We start from the raw sequence: 19,705 nt of genomic DNA, 5'->3' as shown, positions 1-19,705 counted from the left end.
GGGCCGGGTGAGGTTTCCCGTGTTGAGTCAAATTAAGCTGTAGGCTCCACTCCTGGTGGTGCCCTTCCGTCAATTTCTTTAAGTTTCAGCTTTGCAATCATACTCCCCCCAGAACCCAAAGACTTTGGTTTCCCGGAAGCTGCTCAGTGGGTCATGGGATTAATGCTGCCGGTCGTCATCGTTTATGGTCGGAACTACGGCGGTATCTGATCGTCTTCGAACCTCCGACTTTCGTTTTTGATTAATGAAAGCATTCTTGGCAAATGCTTTCGCTTTGGTTCGTCTTGCGCTGGTCCAAGAACTTCACCTCTAGCGGTGCAATACGGATGCCCCTGGCCATCCCTCTTAATCATGGCCCCAGTTCTGAAAACCAACAAAGAAGGGAGTCCTATTCCATTATTCCTAGCTGAAGTATTCAGGCAACCCGGCCTGCTTTCAACACTGTACATTTTTTAAATGGTCAGCTCAGCAGCAGGCCCTCAACCATAATGTTTTAGAGGGTCAGCTCAGCAGCAGGCCCTCACATATAATGTTTTAGAGGGTCAGATCACCTGCAGGCCCTCACCTACAATCTTTTAGAGGGTCAGCTCACTAGCAGACCCTCACCTACAATCGTTTACAGGGTCAGCTCACCTGCAGGCCCTCACCTAATTATACCTAATAGGTAATTTGCCCGCATGCTGCCTTGCTTGGAAGTTGTAGCCGTAACTGTTTCTCAGGCTCCCTCTCTGGAATCAAACCCTGATTCCCCGTTACCCATGGTCACCATGGTTCGCGCTGAAAATAACATCAAAAGTTGATAGGGCAGACATCCGAATGGATCGCCGCCATCATGGGGATGTGCGATCGGGCCTAGGTTATCTAGAGTCACCAAAGCAGCAGCAGGCCCTCGCCCATAATGTTTTAGATGGTCAGATCAGCAGGCCCTTGCTCCAAATGTTTTTGAGGGTCACCAGCAGGCCATCAATAATAATTTTTCAAGGCTGTGTATGATGCCCTCCTTTATATGTAATAAAGGGTGTTTTGAAGTGCCAGTTCCTTGCAATTTTGGCAGCCCTTTCACTTAGTGCATACATAGGCTTTATGAGTGCAGGAGTCCCACTACCTGAACAATTGTACCACAATGTGAATGAGGCCCTCCTTTATGTGATATACAGGTTGTATTGGAGTGCCTCTTCCTTGTAATTTTTGGCAGCACTTGCACTTTATATACAAGTTAGGCTACTTTCACACTGGCGTTTCTGGGTCCACTTGTGAGATCCGTTTCAGGGCTCTCATAAGCAGCCCAAAACGGTTCAGTTCAGCCCCAATGCATTCTGAATAGATAAGGATACGTTCAGAATGCATCAGTTTGGCTGCGTTTGGTCTCCGTTGCGCTTTTCAGGCGGCCACTAAAATGCAGCTTGCAGCGTTTTGGTATCCGCCTGACGATGCAGAGCCAAACGGATCCTTCCTGACTTAGAATGTAAGTCAATGGGGACGGATCCGTTTTCACTGACACAATATGGTGCAATTGAAAACGGATCCGCCTCCCATTGACTTTCAGTGTAAGTCAAAAAAAAATGGTAATGCAAACGGATCCGTTCTGAACGGATACAAGCATTTGCATTATAGGTGAGGATCCGTCTGTGCAGATACCAGACGGATCCGCACCTAACGCAGGTGTGAAAGTAGCCTAAATATACAGTGGCGTACTACTCGGACAACATCGTTCCCAGCAGCGACCTGGGAGTCCAAGATGCATCCAGACATCCTCCCCATGCTGTTCCCGAACCATTTCAGTGGTGTTTCAATCAATTTCTGACCTTTTCCTATGAACCAGGCACCCTCCCCTTTTCAAAGCAGGGTTGTCCCTATGACTTCCATCAACACTACTGGTGCTCGATCAACACTACTGTCTAGCACTCCCACAAATATTTTTGTTCTCTGACCTGTTAGAAAGGTACCTGATGTAAGCTGTAGTGAAGGTAATCTTCTTCCCAGTGACTGTATTTGTGAGTTATAACCTCCCTTCTGATCCTCAGCTGTGTCATGTGACCAGCACTCTGACACTCCAAAATAACACAGCATCTTGTGTGGGCAGGAAGTCTGTTTATCCATGTATTCCCGTGGGAGCTTCAATGTTAGTCTCATAGGAATGAATCGAGAAGTAGCTTATTTCCTGTCCTGTGTCAGTTGGAGAGTCAGAGTGTTGGTCACATGACACAGGTGAGGATCAGAAGGGAGGGGGTGACTCCAAATACAGTCACTGGTAAGAAAATTACCTTCACTACAGTTTACATCATGCACCTTTCTAACAGGCCACAGAATAAATTTGGGACTGTACGTTTATGACGGTACAGATCACAATGGCATATTTAAAATCTGAGTGTCCTTTCCCGTCATTGAAGAAAACCACACGTGGACTGATTCCTAGAAATTATACTTTATCATTGCTATTTATAACATGGCTAGAAAGCAACCTGCATTTGTTAGCACTGTATTTCTGTGAATGTTCACAGCGTGACACTGCTTCCTTCTCTGTATGCAGGGATGGTTTTACTGTAGTATGGTTACATTGGGTTAGACATATTTCCAATAAAAGTGAAAAGCTGGTTCTGGTACTGTTGCGGTAATATGTTTCTTTTTTGTGAGATATAAAGTGTCCATGTCCAAATGCTGTCCTAAACTTGATGGAAACACACATATATAGGTGCATATACAGTATCTCACAAAAGTGAGTACACCCCTCACATTTATGTAAATATTTTATTTCTATCTTTTCATGGGACAACACTGAAGATAACACTGAAGATATGGCTCTTTGATACAATGTAAAGTAGTCGGTATACAGCTTGTATAACTATGTAAATTTGGTGTGCCCTCAAAATAACTAATCACACAGCCATTAATGTCTAAACCGCTAGCAACAAAAGTGAGTACACCCCTAAGTGAAAATCGCCAAACTGTGCCCAAAGTGTCAATATTTTGTGTGGCCACCAGTATTTTCCAGTACTGCCTTAACTCTCTTGGGCATGAAGTTCACTAGAGCTTCACAGGTTGCCACTGGAATTTTCTTCTACTCCTCCATGATGACATCACAGAGTTGGTGGATGTTAGAGACGTTGCTTTCCTCCACATTCCGTTTGAGGATGTCCTACAGATGCTCAATAGGGTTTAGGGCTGGAGACATGCTTGGCCAGTCCAGCACCTTTACCCTCAGTTTCGTTAACAAGGCAGTGGTCGTCTTGGAGGTGTGTTTGGGGTCATTATCATGTTGGAATACTGCCATGCGGCCCAGTTTCCAAAATGAGGGGATCATGCTCTGGTTCAGAATGTCACAGTACATGTTGGCATTCATGGTTCCGTCAATGAACTGTAGCTCCCCACAGCCTGCAGCACTCATGCAGCCCCAAACCCACCACCATGCTTGACTGTAGGCAAGACACACTTGTCTTTGTACTCCTCACCTGGTTGCCGCCACACACGCTTGATACCATCTGAACTAAATATTTTTATTTTGGTCTTACCAGACCACAGGACATGGTTCCAGTAATCCATGTTCTTAGTCTATTTATCTTCAGCAAACTGTTTGTGGGCCTTCTTGTGTGTCAGCTTTAGGGTCCATTCACACGTCCGTGGTGTGTTGCGGACCTGCAAATTGCGGATCCGCAACACACCTGGCCAGCACCCCCTATAGAAATGCCTATTCTTGTCCACAGACATGTTCTATTTTTTGCGGATCTGCGGACCGGAAGTTTGGGGCTGCGCTCCGCAAATACGGAAGCGGAGAGCACATAGTGTGCTCTCTGCTTCATGTCCGGGCCCCTAGAGGATGAATGGGCCCGCACCTGCGGAACAGGTGTGGACCCTTTTGCGGGCGTGTGAATGGGGCCTTAAAAGGAGCTTCCTACTGAGATGATACCGTGTGTGGCGTATGGTCTGAGCACTGACAGGCTGACCCCCCACCCCTTTAACCTCTGCAGCAATGCTAGCAGCACTCATATGTCTATTTTGAAAAGACGACCCCTGCATATGACACTGAGCATGTGCACTCAACTTCCTTGGTCGACCATGATGAGGCCTTTCTGAGTGGAACCTGTCTGGTTAAACCGCTGTACAGTCTTGGCCGCTGTGCTGCAGCTCAGTTTCAGGATGTTGGAAATCTTCTTATAGCCTAGGCCAGTGGTGGCGAACCTATGGCACGGGTGCCAGAGGTGGCACTCAGAGCCCTCCCTGTGGGCACCCACGTCCTGGAAAAACTCTAATATGCCTTAGACTGTTCCTGCCATTCATCAGCGCAGGGCGCACTATGAACAGCACAGGCAGCGCACTGAATGTAGCTATTATAGCTAAGTGATAAAGTACATGGAAGATGCACTATATTGGACTGAAGTATTCAGGGTAAATTGCTGTGTTGGCACCTTGTGATAAATAAGTGGGTTTTGGGTTGCAGTTTGGGCATTCGGTCTCTAAAAGGTTCGTCATCACTGGCCTAGGCCACCTTTTTGTAGAACAACAATTCTTTTTTCAGATCCTCAGAGAGTTCTCTGCCATGAGGTGCCATGTTGAACTTCCAGGGACCAGTAGGGGAGAGTATGAGAGCAATAACACCAAATTTAACACACCTGCTCCCCATTCACACGTCAGACCTTGTAACACTAACGAGTCACATGACACAGGGGAGGGAAAATGGTTAATTAGGCACAATTTGGCAATTTTCAGTTAGGAGTGTACTCCTGGGCACACTTTTGAGGGCACACCAAATTTAGGGTCCATTCACACGTCCGCAAAATGGGTCCGCATCCGTTCCGCTATTTTGTGGAACAGGTGCGGACCCGTTCATTTTCAAGGGGGCTGGAATGTGCTGTCTGCATCCGTATTTGCGGATCCGCACTTCCGGATCCGAACTTCTGTTCTGCAAAAAAATAGAACATGTCCTATTCTTGCGGACAAGAAAAGGCATTTTCTATGAGAGTGCCGGTGATGTGCGGTCCGCAAAATGCGGAACGCACATTGCCGGTGTCTGTGTTTTGCGGATCTGCAATTTGCAGATCCGCAAAACACATACGGACGTGTGAATGGACCCTTACACTGTTAGACAAGCTGTACACGGACTACTTTACATTGTATCAAAGTGTCATATCTTCAGTGTTGTCCCATGAAAAGATAGAATAAAATATTAGCAAAAATTTGAAGGGTGTACTTACTTTTGTAAGATACTGTATTCTTGCTCCATAAAATAGTATTGTATATTATGAGAAAATCCTGGAGCCCAACATAAGATCAACCATGTATCACTGTACAACTTCAGAAAGTCCTATCCACGTAAAAAATGTGGGTCCATGCACTGTAGTTTAGATATTTCTCCACAGGATCTTGCTGCAGAGATTGCCAGACCGTCCAGAGGTATGTCTTCCTATTTATCCAATAGGGTTGCTGTGTGTCCATTAACACATTTGATAAACCTAATCTCCAGCCATCGGTCAGTCCTTCAAACTTCAAAGCCACTCACTTTGGCTGCCAAGCGTTTCCTCTTCTGCACTCATCCTCTCTTCTAGGGGTATCTGTATTCTGACCTACAACAAAATATATAACTTAGAAGACGGTAAGCAATCCTCGAAATCTAAATTTTTATTGTATTGAAATAATAAATATTAAAACAAAAAGATAGATAGATAGATAGATATAGTTGATGTTTGAGCCTTCTGATGCCATGTCTGCCCATGCAGTCTTATGACATGAACATGTGGATCTGGCACTGCATACATACTGTGCTAACACTGATGGATGTTGTATCTATTTCAGTTACTGTACCTACAAGACTGTAATGTTACAAGTCATCATGGGAGTATTCTTTATGTGCCGCAGCCTTTGCACAGCAGGAAGCAGTTCTTAATCTTGTATGGGATCTGAATAATTTGCCTCTTCCTGATGTAGCCTATTTGGTTTTTCCTCCCTGCCTTACAGGCGCCATACATTTAATTTTTTTTGTTCACCTAGCCATATGAGGGCAACAGGTTGTAAGTATTTGACTATTCACGATGGATCTGCTTGCAAAATAAGAGCAGTTTTTTTTTCTGTAAAAATGACCAGGGGTTTTCCAATATATATATATATATATATATATATATATAATATATTTTTTTTTTATTCCCCTCACTCAGCAGTACCTGGGAAGAGGGCAATACTTACCTGCTCCCCTCCAATTTGGGCTCTGTAGCTCCCAGGCTGTCTTGACCAGGCTTCCAGTTCCCATCTGTAAACGTCCTGCTTGGATAGGGTCACATGCACCACTGCAGCCAACGGCATTGCTGGGTCAGACATCACTTGGGGACATGTCACCGCTGAGGACAGTTTACAAGCTGGGACCAGAAGATCAGTGAAGACAGCCCAGGAGAGACTATGGATTTCTGCACAAATTGGTCATAAAATGTGATCTGATCTTCATCTAAGTCACAACAATAGACAATCACAGTCTGCCTAAACTAATAACACACAAAGAATTAAATGTTACCATGCTTTTATTGAACACACCATGTAAACATTCACAGTGCTGGTGGAAAAAGTATGTGAACCCTTGGATTTAATAACTGGTTGAACCTCCTTTGGCAGCAATAACTTTAACCAAACGTTTCCTGTCGTTGCAGATCAGACGTGCACAACGGTCAGGAGTAATTCTTGACCATTCCTCTTTACAGAACTGTTTCAGTTCAGCAATATTCTTGGGATGTCTGGTGTGAATCGCTTTCTTGAGGTCATGCCACAGCATCTCAATGGAGTTGAGGTCAGGACTCTGACTGGGCCACTCCAGAAGGCGTATTTTCTTCTGTTTAGGCCATTCTGTTGTTGATTTACTTCTATGCTTTGGGTCGTTGTCCTGTTGCAACACCCATCTTCTGTTGAGCTTCAGCTGGTGGACAGATGGCCTTAATTTCTCCTGCAAAATGTCTTGATAAACTTGGGAATTCATATTTCCTTTGATGATAGCAATCCGTCCAGGCCCTGATGCAGCAAAGCAGCCCCAAACCATGATGCTCCCACCACCATACTTCTCAGTTGGGATGTGTGTTTCTTCCAAATAACTCAACTTTGGTTTCATCTGTCCACAGAATATTTTGCCAGTAGTGCTGTGGAACATCCAGGTGCTCTTGTGCAAACTGTAAACTTGCAGCAATGTTTTTTTGGGACAGCAGTAGCTTCCTCTGTTGTATCCTCCCATGAAATATATTCTTGTTTAGTGTTTTACGTATCGTAGATTCGCTGACAGGGATGTTAGCATATGCCAGAGACTTTTGTAAGTCTTAAGCTTACACTCTAGGATTCTTCTTCACCTCATTGAGCAATCTGTGCTGTGCTCTTGCAGTCATCTTTACAGGACGGCCACTCCTAGGGAGAGTAGCAGCAGTGCTAAATTTTCTCCATTTATAGACAATTTGTCTTACCGTGGACTGATGAACAGCAAGGCTTTTGGAGATACTTTTATAACCCTTTCCAGCTTTATCCAAGTCAACAATTCTTAATTGTAGGTCTTCTGGGAGCTCTTTTGTGCGAGGCATCATTCACATCAGACAAAGCTTCTTGTGAAGAGCAAACCCAGAACTGGTGTGTTTTTTATAGGGCAGGGCAGCTGTAACAAACACCTCCAATCTCGTCTCATTGATTGGACTCCAATTAGCTCTTGGAGATGTCATTAGTCTAGAGGTTTACATACTTTTTCCACCTGCACTGTGAATGTTTACATGGTGTGTTCAATAAAAACATGGTAACATTTAATTATTTGTGCGTTATTAGTTTAAGCAGAATGTGATTGTCTATTTTTGTGACTTAGATGAAGATTAGATCACATTTTATGACAAATTTGTCCAAAGGGTTCACATACTTTTTTTTGTAACTGTATGTCGTATAGATTTAGACAGCACTCCAACAACAGTTATGATGCTCAGTGAATTTTATTTCATTTCATTTGAGCCAGGCACAGTGGTACACAAGCAGCGCTACACTATGATCTTTGGCTGTGCTGTACTGTGCTGTGATTCATATCGACATTTACCAGGCATAGTGCGCGGTTCACAAGATTTTCCTGCTAGATGCCTTTTTTCCTATTATTTTTTATTTTTTTTGCAGTGGAGACAGAGATAAGAGTCTCAATATGATGCCACTTACTTTCTTTTTCATCTTGTGACACAGATGAACATCCATCAGCTGGAGAACTGTAAAGTAGCAGCGCGCGCTGAACACCATTTCTACAGCAGACAGCAGGATAGATATTACCCAGAGACACAATGTGGTGCTCTGAAAGACATAACGATTATACGTCATCTCACCGCATGACCCGTGGTAGTGAAGTCTGGGATTATACACTGCAGTTACTCACATAGATTCGTGTAGGATCAAAGGGACATTCATGTGATATCTGTATAAACTGCAGGTTGGTAAATGTACATGTAGACAGCAGAGTGCGCCCCTCGTTGGCCACAGTGATAATAACAGATACAGTAAGGCCTACCGTACAAGCTGCAGAGATTATTGCATTAATTATGCTTAGTATCACCGCTGCCCAGCGCTGCAAAAATAAGAAACAATGTCAGTCTGTATAAACGCCATTACTGCATGATGTCCGATGAAATATTAAAGAGCGAAACCATTTAATCCCATTAATCCTTCATTCCAAACCTCAAATAGTACCCATATGTCATATGTTCTTACTCACCAAAGAAACGTTTGCTAGATACCGCGAGAGAACGATGGCCACTATTCCACAGGAAATGCTCTAAGGAAAGAAGATATTCATCATGCATCAGGCTACAAAACAATGAAAATCCTATAATATGATAAAAAAAAAAAAAAATGTGTGACATTTTTTTGACAAATGTTGGTTAGTGAGACATAGGTTCTAATAGTGAAAATGAGGATTGTAATATATTTTTTTCACAAAGGGAAATGCATTTAAACTAACATGACAGATCTGTAATATATAAGGCTACTTTCACACTGGCGTTCGGTGCGGATCTGTCTTGTATCTGCACAGACAGATCCGCACCGATAATGCAAACGCTTGTATCCGTTCATAACGGATTCGTTTGCATTACATTATTCATTCAAAAAAAAAGTCTAAGTCAAAACGGATCCGTCTTGACTTGCATTGAAAGTCAATGGAGGACGGATACGCTTTCAATTTCACCATATTGTGTCAGTTAAAAATGGATCTGTCCCCATGGACTTACATTGTAAGTCATGACGGATCTGTTGGGCTCCGCATCGTCAGGCGGACACCAAAACGCTGCAAGCTGTGTTTTAGTGACCGCCTAAAAAACGCAACGGAGACCAAACGCAGCCAAATTGATGCATTCTGAACAGACCCTTATCCATTTAGAATGCATTGGGGCTGAACTGATCCGTTTTGGCCCTGAAACGGATCTCACAAGCGGACCCAGAAACGCTAGTGTGAAAGTAGCCTTATTGAAAACTTCACTGCCCTTCTTACATTTTTCACATGGGGGGGGTCTAGAATTTTTTCATATAAATAACGTGTTGATAGGTCATGTTACATAGTCATAGCTTTTATTTTTAAAGAGAGCCTGCCATCAGATTTTGCCCATGTAATTATTTACATGGCCCTGCTGCTCATCTCATACGTTTCCACTCCTTTTTTCTTTTAGTAAAACTGTGCTCAGCCATTTTTCAGAAATCACATTTTGAAAAGGTTGCCAATTTGACCGCAATGCGTAACCTGGAGTCACTGGGGCATCTCCTTGCAATCACCAAATCCTTAAAGGAATTTTCTGTGGGGCCCAGTCATTTCTAGTTACACCACTGGACGCCAGCTTCAGCAACCTACGAGTGTGCAGGATCTACAGGACCAGCTGTAACCTCTGTGGGCAAATTTCTGCAGTATACCATACAGAACCTGTAGGTCTCCGTGCCCAACCGTATCTCATCTTGTATCCAGGCTAAAGGTGGCCTAACAGGGGACTCAATTGTACAGTTTTCCCCAAGAAACGTATCCTTTTGCTCTAATATTGTAATCACTTACATATATCATCATTACATTTACACATATAACATTTTTATTCAATTCCAACAACTCCTCGTGCATTTTTTTTTTCAATGAGTGTAATAATATAATAATGGTAATCAGTAATAAATTCCTTTGCAGCTTGCGTGATACTAATTTAGTCATGGTATGTCACTGTAGTTAGTATATAATGCCATTAGTTGGTAATTGGCATTATTCTGTCACTGTGTATTGGCATCAGTCACTGCGTATTGGCATTATTTGGGGACTCTATAGAGGTATTATGTTTAATAAACATATATTATTGTCTGTATATTTCATTGTATATAATGGGGCTTAATAGGGGCCTATACCTAAAAATGTTTTGTGTGTAGCATAAGGGCTCATGCACACGATCGCGGCCCGCATACAGGGGGTCCGCAATACACGGGCACCAGCCGTGTGCACCCCACATCACAGATGCGGACCCATTGACTTGACCAGGTTCTGTATGACCAGCACTCCATGAGGACATCCAACTTCTTTATTAGTGACCTTAGAGTAACCTTCCTCACTACTGATTGGCCGATGTAAAAGGATCCACCAAACCTTAGGCTTCTTTCACATTAGTGTTATGATTGACCATCAGGGGAACAGCCGGATCCATACTAACGCTAGCACACATGTGCCGCTGGAAGTCCTCTGCGGCCCAATTTACTATAATGGGGACGGGTCGCACTTCAGGTGGCAGACGTGTGCTACCGTTAGTACGGATCCGGCAGGCTGACAATCCTAACGATAATGTGAAAGAAGCCTTAAGGCTACTTGCACATGAGTGCGGGTAAACGCGCATAAGGGTACTTTCACACTTGCGGCAGAGGATTCCATCATGCAGTTCCGTCGCCGGCAATCCTGAACACAAACGGATGGCAAATGCATTGAAATACCGAATCCGTCTCTCCGGTGTCGTCCGGAAAAACAGATCCGGTATTTATTTATTTTATTAAAGGATCCGTTTTGCCAGAACACATAATGCCCGATCTAGCACTAATACATTTTAATGGAAATTACTGCCAGATCCGGCATTCTGGCAAGTGTTCAGGATTTTGGGCCGGAGAGAACACTGCAGCATGCTGCGGTATTTCCTCCGGCCAAAAAACGTAAGAGGGACTGAACTGATGCACCCTCAACGGATTACTCTCCATTCAGAATGCATTAGGATAAAACTGATCAGTTTTTTTCCTGGTATTGAGCCCCTGTGACTGAACTCAACACTGGAAAAGAAAAATGCTAGTGTGAAAGTAAACTAAGATCTGCATAAATTTTCTGCAGCATATCTGCACCAAAATCTGCAATGTCTAAGGCCTCGTTCACACTTCAGTGTTTGGTCAGTGATTTCCATCAGTGATTTGTGAGCCAAAACCAGGTGCAGCTCTAAACATAGAACAGGAGCAGATCTTTCCCTTCTACCTAATGTCTATGGAGGCTCCACTTCTGGTTTTGGCTCACAAATCACTGATGGAAATCACTGACCAAACACTGAAGTGTGAACTAGGCCTAAAAGCGGCTTTAGTGCGGATTTGACCCAGTTTTGCCGCAGATCTCACCCTTCCATTGATAAGGGTGAAATCTGCAGCTAAAACCGCAAACATAATTGAACATGCTATTAAATTTGAAAACCGCAATACATGTCAATTTCCGCATTAGAAAAAATCTGAGTGTAATCTCATACACTTTGCTGGTACTGTATTACACAGCATTTTTTCCGCATGGGAATACGCATGGAAAACCCACACTTTTTCTGCAACGTGTGCAGATGGCCTAAAGGTGATCTGTTTGCAATAACACACTACTAGCCTTGTTAAAGACTTACCTAAACATACCTAAATAATGAGATTGAGTCATTAAAAATAGTGCTAACACCCCATGTCGATTAGGCCTCTTACACATGAACATAAGGGCTCCGTGCCCGTGCTGCGGACCGCATATGGCGATTCCGCAGTACACGGGTCACCAGCCGTGTGCATTCCGCATCACGGATGCGGGCCCATTCACTTGAATGGGTCTGGAGATGCGGTGCAGAACGGAACCCCTCGGAAGCACTACAGAGTGCTTCTGTGGTGTTCCATTCTGTGCTTCCGTTCCGCAAAAAGATAGAACTTGTTCTATCTTTTTGAGGAACGGACGGATTATGGACCCCATTTAAATGAATGGGTCTGCGATCCACATGCGGCTGCCCCATGGTCGGTGCCCGTGCAATGCGGACCGCAATTTGTGGGCCGCAGCACGGGCACGGAGCCCTTACGTTCGTGTGCAAGAGACCTTAGTCACTGGAGCGACACCTTGTCACAGGCGGAGTCGGATAAACTGAGTTCAGATCAGTGTTGGTAGTAGATGCGGTTGAGAAAAGTTCATCAAGTTCAACCAAGGATAGGTGGGGACGCAAATCGTAGAAGTGAGACGTTTTCGTAAGCATTAATGTTGTTTACTTTTAAGAATTAATCTAGACCCTTTTTTAAACTGTCCACTGTTCCTGCTGTGACCACGTCCTGAGAAGTCTATTCCATAGCTTCACAGTTCTTACAGTAAAGAAGCTTTGACGCTTCCGGAGACTGAACTTTTTCCTCTCCAGTCGGAGGCAGTGCCCCCTTGCTTTTTGAGTGCATGGAACAGTTTTTCACCGTAGTTTTTGTATGGAACATTTATATATTTGTATAGGTTAATCATGTTCCCCCCCTTAGACGTCTCTTCTCAAGACTAAATAAATTCAATTCTTTTAATCTTTCTTCATAACTAAGACCCTCCATGCCCCTTATCAGTTTAGTCACTCTCCTCTGTACTTTTTCCAGCTGTAGTGCGTCCTTTCTATGGACTGGTGCCCAGAACTGAACTGCATATTCCAGATGAGGCCGCACCAACGCTTTGTAAAGTGGTAGTATTACATCCCTGCCCAGCGAGTCCATGCCTTGTTTAATGCATGACAGTATCCTGGTGGCCTTAGAAGCAGATGATTGACATTGTATACTGTTATTTAATCTACCATCTACAAGGACACCCAAATCTTTCTCTATGAGTGACTCTCCCAGTGTTACATCACCTAGGACATATGAAGCAGAGAGATAATTTATTACTACTAAGAAGCATAACTTTACATTTAACCACATTGAACCTCATTTGCCAAGTTGATGCCCAATTACTCAGAGTGTTCAATTCAGCTTGTAGTTTATAGACATCCTCCATAGATTATACAGTACTACACAGCTTAGTGTCATCTGCAAAAATAGAAATGATGCTATTAACCCCTGTCTGCAATATCACGTACATGTACAGTACGTGGGGGAATGTGGTGCCTTACCGCATTCCCACGTGCATGTACGTGATGCGATCGGGCGGGTGCAGGAGCCGTTACTGATAGCCGGGCCCTTGCTGCATCCACCGGCATCGCTGTATGTGGTGATGCCGGCAGAGTAAACCTTTCACATGCTGAGGTCAGCGCTGACTATGGCATGTGTGGGGTTTATAGAGGGGGGGGGGGCTCCCTCTGATTCCATCGGCCCACCGCTCTGTGCTGACAGGGGGCTGATGGTTGCCATGCCAGCCCTGATGCCTTCCACAGGCATTGGAGCCTGCCAGCTGCGGAAGCCCAGCTGCGGAAGCCCTGAGGGCTGGGTCTCCTAGGCAACTGTCAGCATCTTAATGTGTAAGACGCTGACAGTTCAATTCAGTACAATACATAATGTATTGTACTGAATTGAAACAGGGATCAAACCCTGAAAAGGTGAAGTCCCACAGTGGGACAAATATAAAAAATAAAAAAAAGTGAAATAAAGTTACAATTTTTTTGTAAAAATAGGGAAAATAAGAAAAGTAGACATATTAAGTATCACCGCATCCGTATCGACCAGCTCTAGAAAAATATCAAAAATATCAAAAATGTCAAAAAAAATAAAAATAAAAACTGTGCTAAAAAAATCAAACCGTCATCTCATCCCGCAAAAATGATACCCTACCTAAGATAATCACCTAAAAAAAAAAAAAACTATGGCTCTCAGACTATGGAGACACTAAAACATGATTCTTTTTTTGTTTCGAAAATGATATTATTGTGTAAAACTTAATTAAAATAAAAAGTATACATATTAAATATTGCCACGTCCATAACACCATCAAACCGTCATCTCATGCCCCAAAAAATGAGCCCCTACATAAGTTGCCCAAAAAAAAAATATGGCTTTCAGAATATTGAGACACCCCCCAAAAAATTTTTTTTCCGAAAAATGCTTTATTATGTAAAACTGAAACAAGCAACCAAAAAAATATTTGGTCATATTTGGTATTGTCGCATCCGTAACAACCAGATCTAGAAAAATACCACATAATCTAACCTGTCAGATGAGCATTGTAAATAACAAAAAATAAAAATGCTGCCAAAATAGCTATTTTCTGTTACATTGCCTCACAAAAAGTGTAATATAGAGCAACAAAAAATCATATATACCCTAAAACAGTACCAACAAAACTTATCCTGTAGTTTCCAAAGTGGGGTCATTTTTTTTTAGAGTTTCTACTCTAGGGGTGCATCAGGGGGTCTTCAAATGTGACATGGCAACTTAAAATGATCACAGTGAAATTTGCCTTCCAAAAACCATATGGCGTTCCTTTCCTTATGCGCCCTGCCGTGTGCCCGTACAGCAGTTTATGACCACATATGGGGTGCTTCTGTAAACTACAGAATAGGGGTAATAAATATTTAGTTTTGTTTGGCTGTTAATTCTTGCTTTGTTAGCGGAAAAAAATGGATTAAAATGGAAAATCTGCCAAAAAAGTAAAATTCTGAAATTTCACCTACATTTTCCTTTAATTCTTGTGAAACACCTAAAGGATTAACAAAGTTTGTAAAATCAGTTTTGAATACCTTAAGTTGTGTAGTTTCAAAAATGGGGCCATTTATGGTGGTTTCTATTATGTAAGCCTCTCAAAGTGACTTCAGACCTGAACTGGTCCTTAAAAAGTGGGTTTTGGAAAATTTCATAAAAATGTTAAGATTTGCTTCTAAACTTCTAAGCCTTCTAACACCCCCCCTCAAAAAAAATGTAATTTACAAAATGATCCAAACATGAAGTAGACATATGGGAAATGTAAAGTAATAACTATTTTAGGAGGTATCACTATCTGTTTTAAAAGCAGAGAAATTGAAATTTTGAAAATGACGAAAATTTCAGAATTTTTGGTAAATTTGGTATTTTTAAAAAAATAAAATGAAATATTTTGACTCAAATTTACCACTGTCATGAAGTATAATATGTGACAAGAAAACAATTTCCCAAATGGCTTGGATAACTAATTAATCCCATCCTTAATATCATTAATAAATAATTTAAATAATAGAGGACCCAGCACTGAACCTTGGGGTACACCACTTATAACCCGGGACCATTCTGAATAGGAATCATTGACCACAACTCTCTGGACACGGTCCTTCAGCCAGTTTTCAATCCAATTACAGACTATACTTTCCAAGCCTATAGACCTTACTTTATCTATTAAATGTCTATGAAGGACAATATCAAAAGCCTTTGCAAATTCCAGAAACACTGCATCCACAGCCGCCCCTCTGTCCAGGCTACTACTCACCTCCTCATAAAAACAAATCAGGTTAGTCTGACAACTTCTGTCCTTGGTAAACCCATGTTGGTTATCACTTATTATATTATTTACATTCACATACTCCTGTATATAGTCCCTTAAGAGTCCTTTAAACATTTTTCCCACAACAGAAGTTAAACTAACTGGTCTATAATTACCTGTGGAGGACCTAGATCCTTTTTTGAATATGGGCACCATATTTGCCTTGCGCCAGTGACTTGGCACTGTACCAGTACCTGGAGAATCTTTAAAAATTATAAACAGTGGCACAGCAATGACTGAACTGAGCTCTTTAAGCACTCTTGGGCGTAATCCATCTGGACCCTCACATTTACCTTATTTAACTAATCTTGGACCATAACTACAGTTAGCCAATTGAGTATATTATTGGATGTACGAACAGCCCCGGCACCACAAATATCAGCCCCTTTCTCTTCTTTTGTATATACAGAGCTAAAAAAACAAACATTTAGTAACTCTGCCTTTTCCTTATCTTCAGTGACTACCCCCTCCCCCCCCCTACCTACCTGCTCGGACCTTGGTTTTTTAGCATTTATATATTTTTAAAAAATGGGGATTTGTTTTGCTTTCTTTTGCCACCTGCCATTTGTTTTGTATTTTTGCTAATTTTATCTCCTTTTTACAGATTTTATTAAGCCCTTTGTAATCTTCAAACGCTACAGCCGACCCCTCAGTTTTGTATTTTTGTAATGCCTTATTTGTCTTTTATTGCCCTTTTTACAGTAGCTATAAGCAATGGGGGGTTTAATTTTAGCTGTTTATACTTGTTACCTAAAGGAATACATTTTTTAGTGCAATAACTCAATGTGGATTTAAAGCTCTCCCATTTATCCTCAATATTTTTGTATGACAGCAGCTGCTCCCAGTGTATGCCCTGAAATGAAGCCCTCAACCCAGGAAAATTAGCCTTTTTAAGATTCAGTGTCTTTGCTCTGCCTGACAGAGTTTGCTTCTTATAGTTTAGGGAGAATCTAAATATATTGTGGTCACTATTACCTAGCGTTTCTCAAACTGTTTCTCAAACAGTAACATTTCAGAAATTACCAGATCTAACAGCGCATTGACCTAGTGGGAGCTTCTACAAACTGACCCATAAAGTGGTCCTGCAGCAAGTTGAGAAATCTTCTCCCCTTTGCGGTTGAGGCAGAATCATGACCACCGCCTATTGACCCTGTCTTTCCTGTTATTTCACAAGAGTTAGGTGACTTATTGTGACATTATAGCTAGCAATAACTGTCATTGTTTTACAGCTTGTATAGTTCAGCGTATAATTACAAATGCACTATTGTTTGCTCATACTTCATGTTAAATCCAAAAGGCCTCTTTCAGACGGGCGTTGCGGGAAAAGGTGCGGGTGCGTTGCGGGAACATGCGCGAGTGCAAAACATTGTAATGCGTTTTGCACGCGCATGAGATAAATCGGCATGTTTGGTAGGAAACCCGAACTTCTTCACAGAAGTTCGGGCTTGGGATCGATGTTCTGTAGATTGTATTATTTTCCCTTATAACATGGTTATAAGGGAAAATAATAGCATTCTGAATACAGAATGCATAGTGCAATAGCGCTGAAGGGGTTAAAAAAAATAATTAAACTCACCTTAATCCACTTGATCGCGCAGCCCGGCTTCTCTTCTGTCTTCTTTTTTGCTATGTGCAGGAAAAGGACCTGTGGTGACATCACTCCGGTCATCACATGGGCCATCACATGATCCATCACCATGGTAAAAGATCATGTGATGGACCATGTGATGACTGGAGTGACGTCACCACAGGTCCTTTTCCTGCACATAGCAAAAAAGAAGACAGAAGAGAAGCCGGGCTGCGCGATCAAGTGGATTAAGGTGAGTTTAATTATTTTTGTAACCCCTTCAGCGCTATTGTACTATGCATTCTGTATTCAGAATGCTATTATTTTCCCTTATAACCATGTTATAAGTAAAAATAATACAATCTACAGAACACCGATCCCAAGCCCGAACTTCTGTGAAGAAGTTTGGGTTTCGGTACCAAACATGCTTTTTCTCACGCGCGTGCAAAACGCATTACAATGTTTTTTTAACCCCTTCAGGGCTATTGTACTATGCATTCTGTATTCACAATGCTATTATTTTCCCTTATAACCAAGTTATAAGGGAAAATAATACAATCTACAGAACACCGATCCCAAGCCCGAACTTCTGTGAAGAAGTTCGGGTTTGGGTACCAAACATGCTTTTATTCGCGAGCGTGCAAAACGCATTACAAAACGCATTCAAATGTTTTAACCCCTTCAGCGCTATTGTACTATGCATTCTGTATTCAGAATGCTATTATTTTCCCTTATAACCATGTTATAAGGGAAAATAATAATGATCGGGTCTCCATCCCGATCGTCTCCTAGCAACCGTGCGTGAAAATCGCACCGCATCCACACTTGCTTGCGATTTTCACGCAACCCCATTTCTATGGGGCCTGCGTTCCGTGAAAAACGCACAAAGAGGAGCATGCTGCGATTTTCACGCAACGCACAAGTGATACGTGAAAATCACCGCTCGTGTGCAGAGCCCCAAAGAAATTAATGGATCAGGATTTAGTGCGGGTGCAATGCGTTCAACTCACGCATCGCATCCACGCGGAATACTCGCCCGTGTGAAAGGGGCCAAAGTGTTTCCATAATTGAAACAGACAAAATAATGTCATTCATGTGAATAAAGAGATAATCAGCTATCGTGTCACAATAATAACCACCATTCAGTGTATTGTCCTTGAAGTCAGGAAATGTATTAATACTTTCTTAAAATTAGGCAGTATTAAAACTAGACCAGACAAGCAAATTGTTCACAGTGGTGCTTTTGTGTGATACATTTGGGGTATCTAGCTAGACATGTTAAATGAGTTGTATGAAAGTTATCTGCTATCCACTGAACGGATATTTCCAGTAGTCCCATAGAGAGAATGGGGGGGCAGAGTGCATGATCGGCCTGCTGCTCTGTCGGGACGGGAACAAATTACGGCTTTTGGGTCCATTTAAAACTGGCTACTTTGGACAATCCATTTTAGCTAGAAGGGTCCCTAATCTCCTATAGTTTTACACATTACACTAAGGTATCTGGCAGGCTGTGCCGGCAGAGGAACAGCCTGTCAGAGTTCACCAGATCTGACCTAGCAGGTTACCACTGTGTTTATCAGTTTTTGTCTGTCCGAAACCGGGGCTCATGCGAGAAACCGTCATAGTCAATGGGCTCCGGCAGTGAACGCAGCAATATCCGGTTAGGCCAGATCCAGTGAACTCCGGCAGGCTGTTCCTCTGGTAGAATAGCCAGCTGGGTACCTTACCGCAGGTGTGCAAGTAAGTTCTCACTTTCCTTACACTTTCTCCACCACAAGAGAAATGAAGTATAACAATATCCTTTGAAATTAGTGTGCTGTCTAGAGATGAGCGAAGCGTGCTTTGGATGCTACATCTGAAGCCTCTTTTCTAAAAAAATTGTTATAATACTGTATGGAGATTTGTCTCCGTACAATTTTAGAATGTATGGGCTCCGATGAGCTAAAGTAAGTTACTCACAAAGTCACATGAGACTTTGTTGAATAACTTTGGTAATTAATACAGTAAAAAACCAGTTCAAAACTTGGAACTGAACTAGCCTTTGGTTCCGAGTGGTACCTTGGAACCGAAGCCGAGTTCGGTTCCAAGGTTTTTCACTGTAATAATCAATTACCGAAGTTATTCAACGAAATCTCACACAACTTTGTGAATAATTTACTTCAGCTCATCGGAGCCAATGCATTCTAATGTATGGAGACGAATCTCCGTACAGTATTATAACTAATTTTTTAGCGAAGTGGCTTCGGATGTAGCATCCGAAGTCGCTTCACTCATCTCTAGTGCTGTCTGTTGGATGCCTAGACGTGTTGAGATCTCCAGCATCAGAGAGATGCATTTTATATCCACTCTCTGCTTCAGCTAATTGATGGGTGTTCTAAAGAGGGACCGCTTTCTATTAACTCATAATTCACAGAGTATTTAAAAATTGTTTTTCTATACAGACGACCCGTTTAAGTCAAAATACACATTATACT

The 19,705-nt window shown here is 42.3% G+C and overlaps 1 protein-coding gene across 1 annotated transcript in view; it reads right to left on the bottom strand.

Moving 5' to 3' along the window:
- Nucleotides 1–5,071: 5,071 nt before the first annotated feature.
- Nucleotides 5,072–19,705, bottom strand: part of TMEM54 (transmembrane protein 54) — a 30,344-nt gene continuing 15,710 nt past the window's right edge. Inside the window, exons 3-6 of the mRNA XM_044287257.1 lie at nt 8,693–8,752; nt 8,357–8,545; nt 8,146–8,274; nt 5,072–5,558 (exon numbers count right to left, since the gene is read on the bottom strand). Coding sequence (XP_044143192.1) covers nt 5,481–5,558; nt 8,146–8,274; nt 8,357–8,545; nt 8,693–8,752 — 456 coding nt within the window. The 3' untranslated portion in view covers nt 5,072–5,480. The remainder of the gene's footprint in view (nt 5,559–8,145; nt 8,275–8,356; nt 8,546–8,692; nt 8,753–19,705) is intronic.

The sequence above is a fragment of the Bufo gargarizans genome, chromosome 3 (genome assembly GCF_014858855.1).
Source record: "Bufo gargarizans isolate SCDJY-AF-19 chromosome 3, ASM1485885v1, whole genome shotgun sequence".
Classification (NCBI taxonomy): domain Eukaryota; kingdom Metazoa; phylum Chordata; class Amphibia; order Anura; family Bufonidae; genus Bufo; species Bufo gargarizans.
Note: the sequence above shows the minus strand (reverse complement) of the source record. Positions and strands in the feature narration are given on the sequence as shown.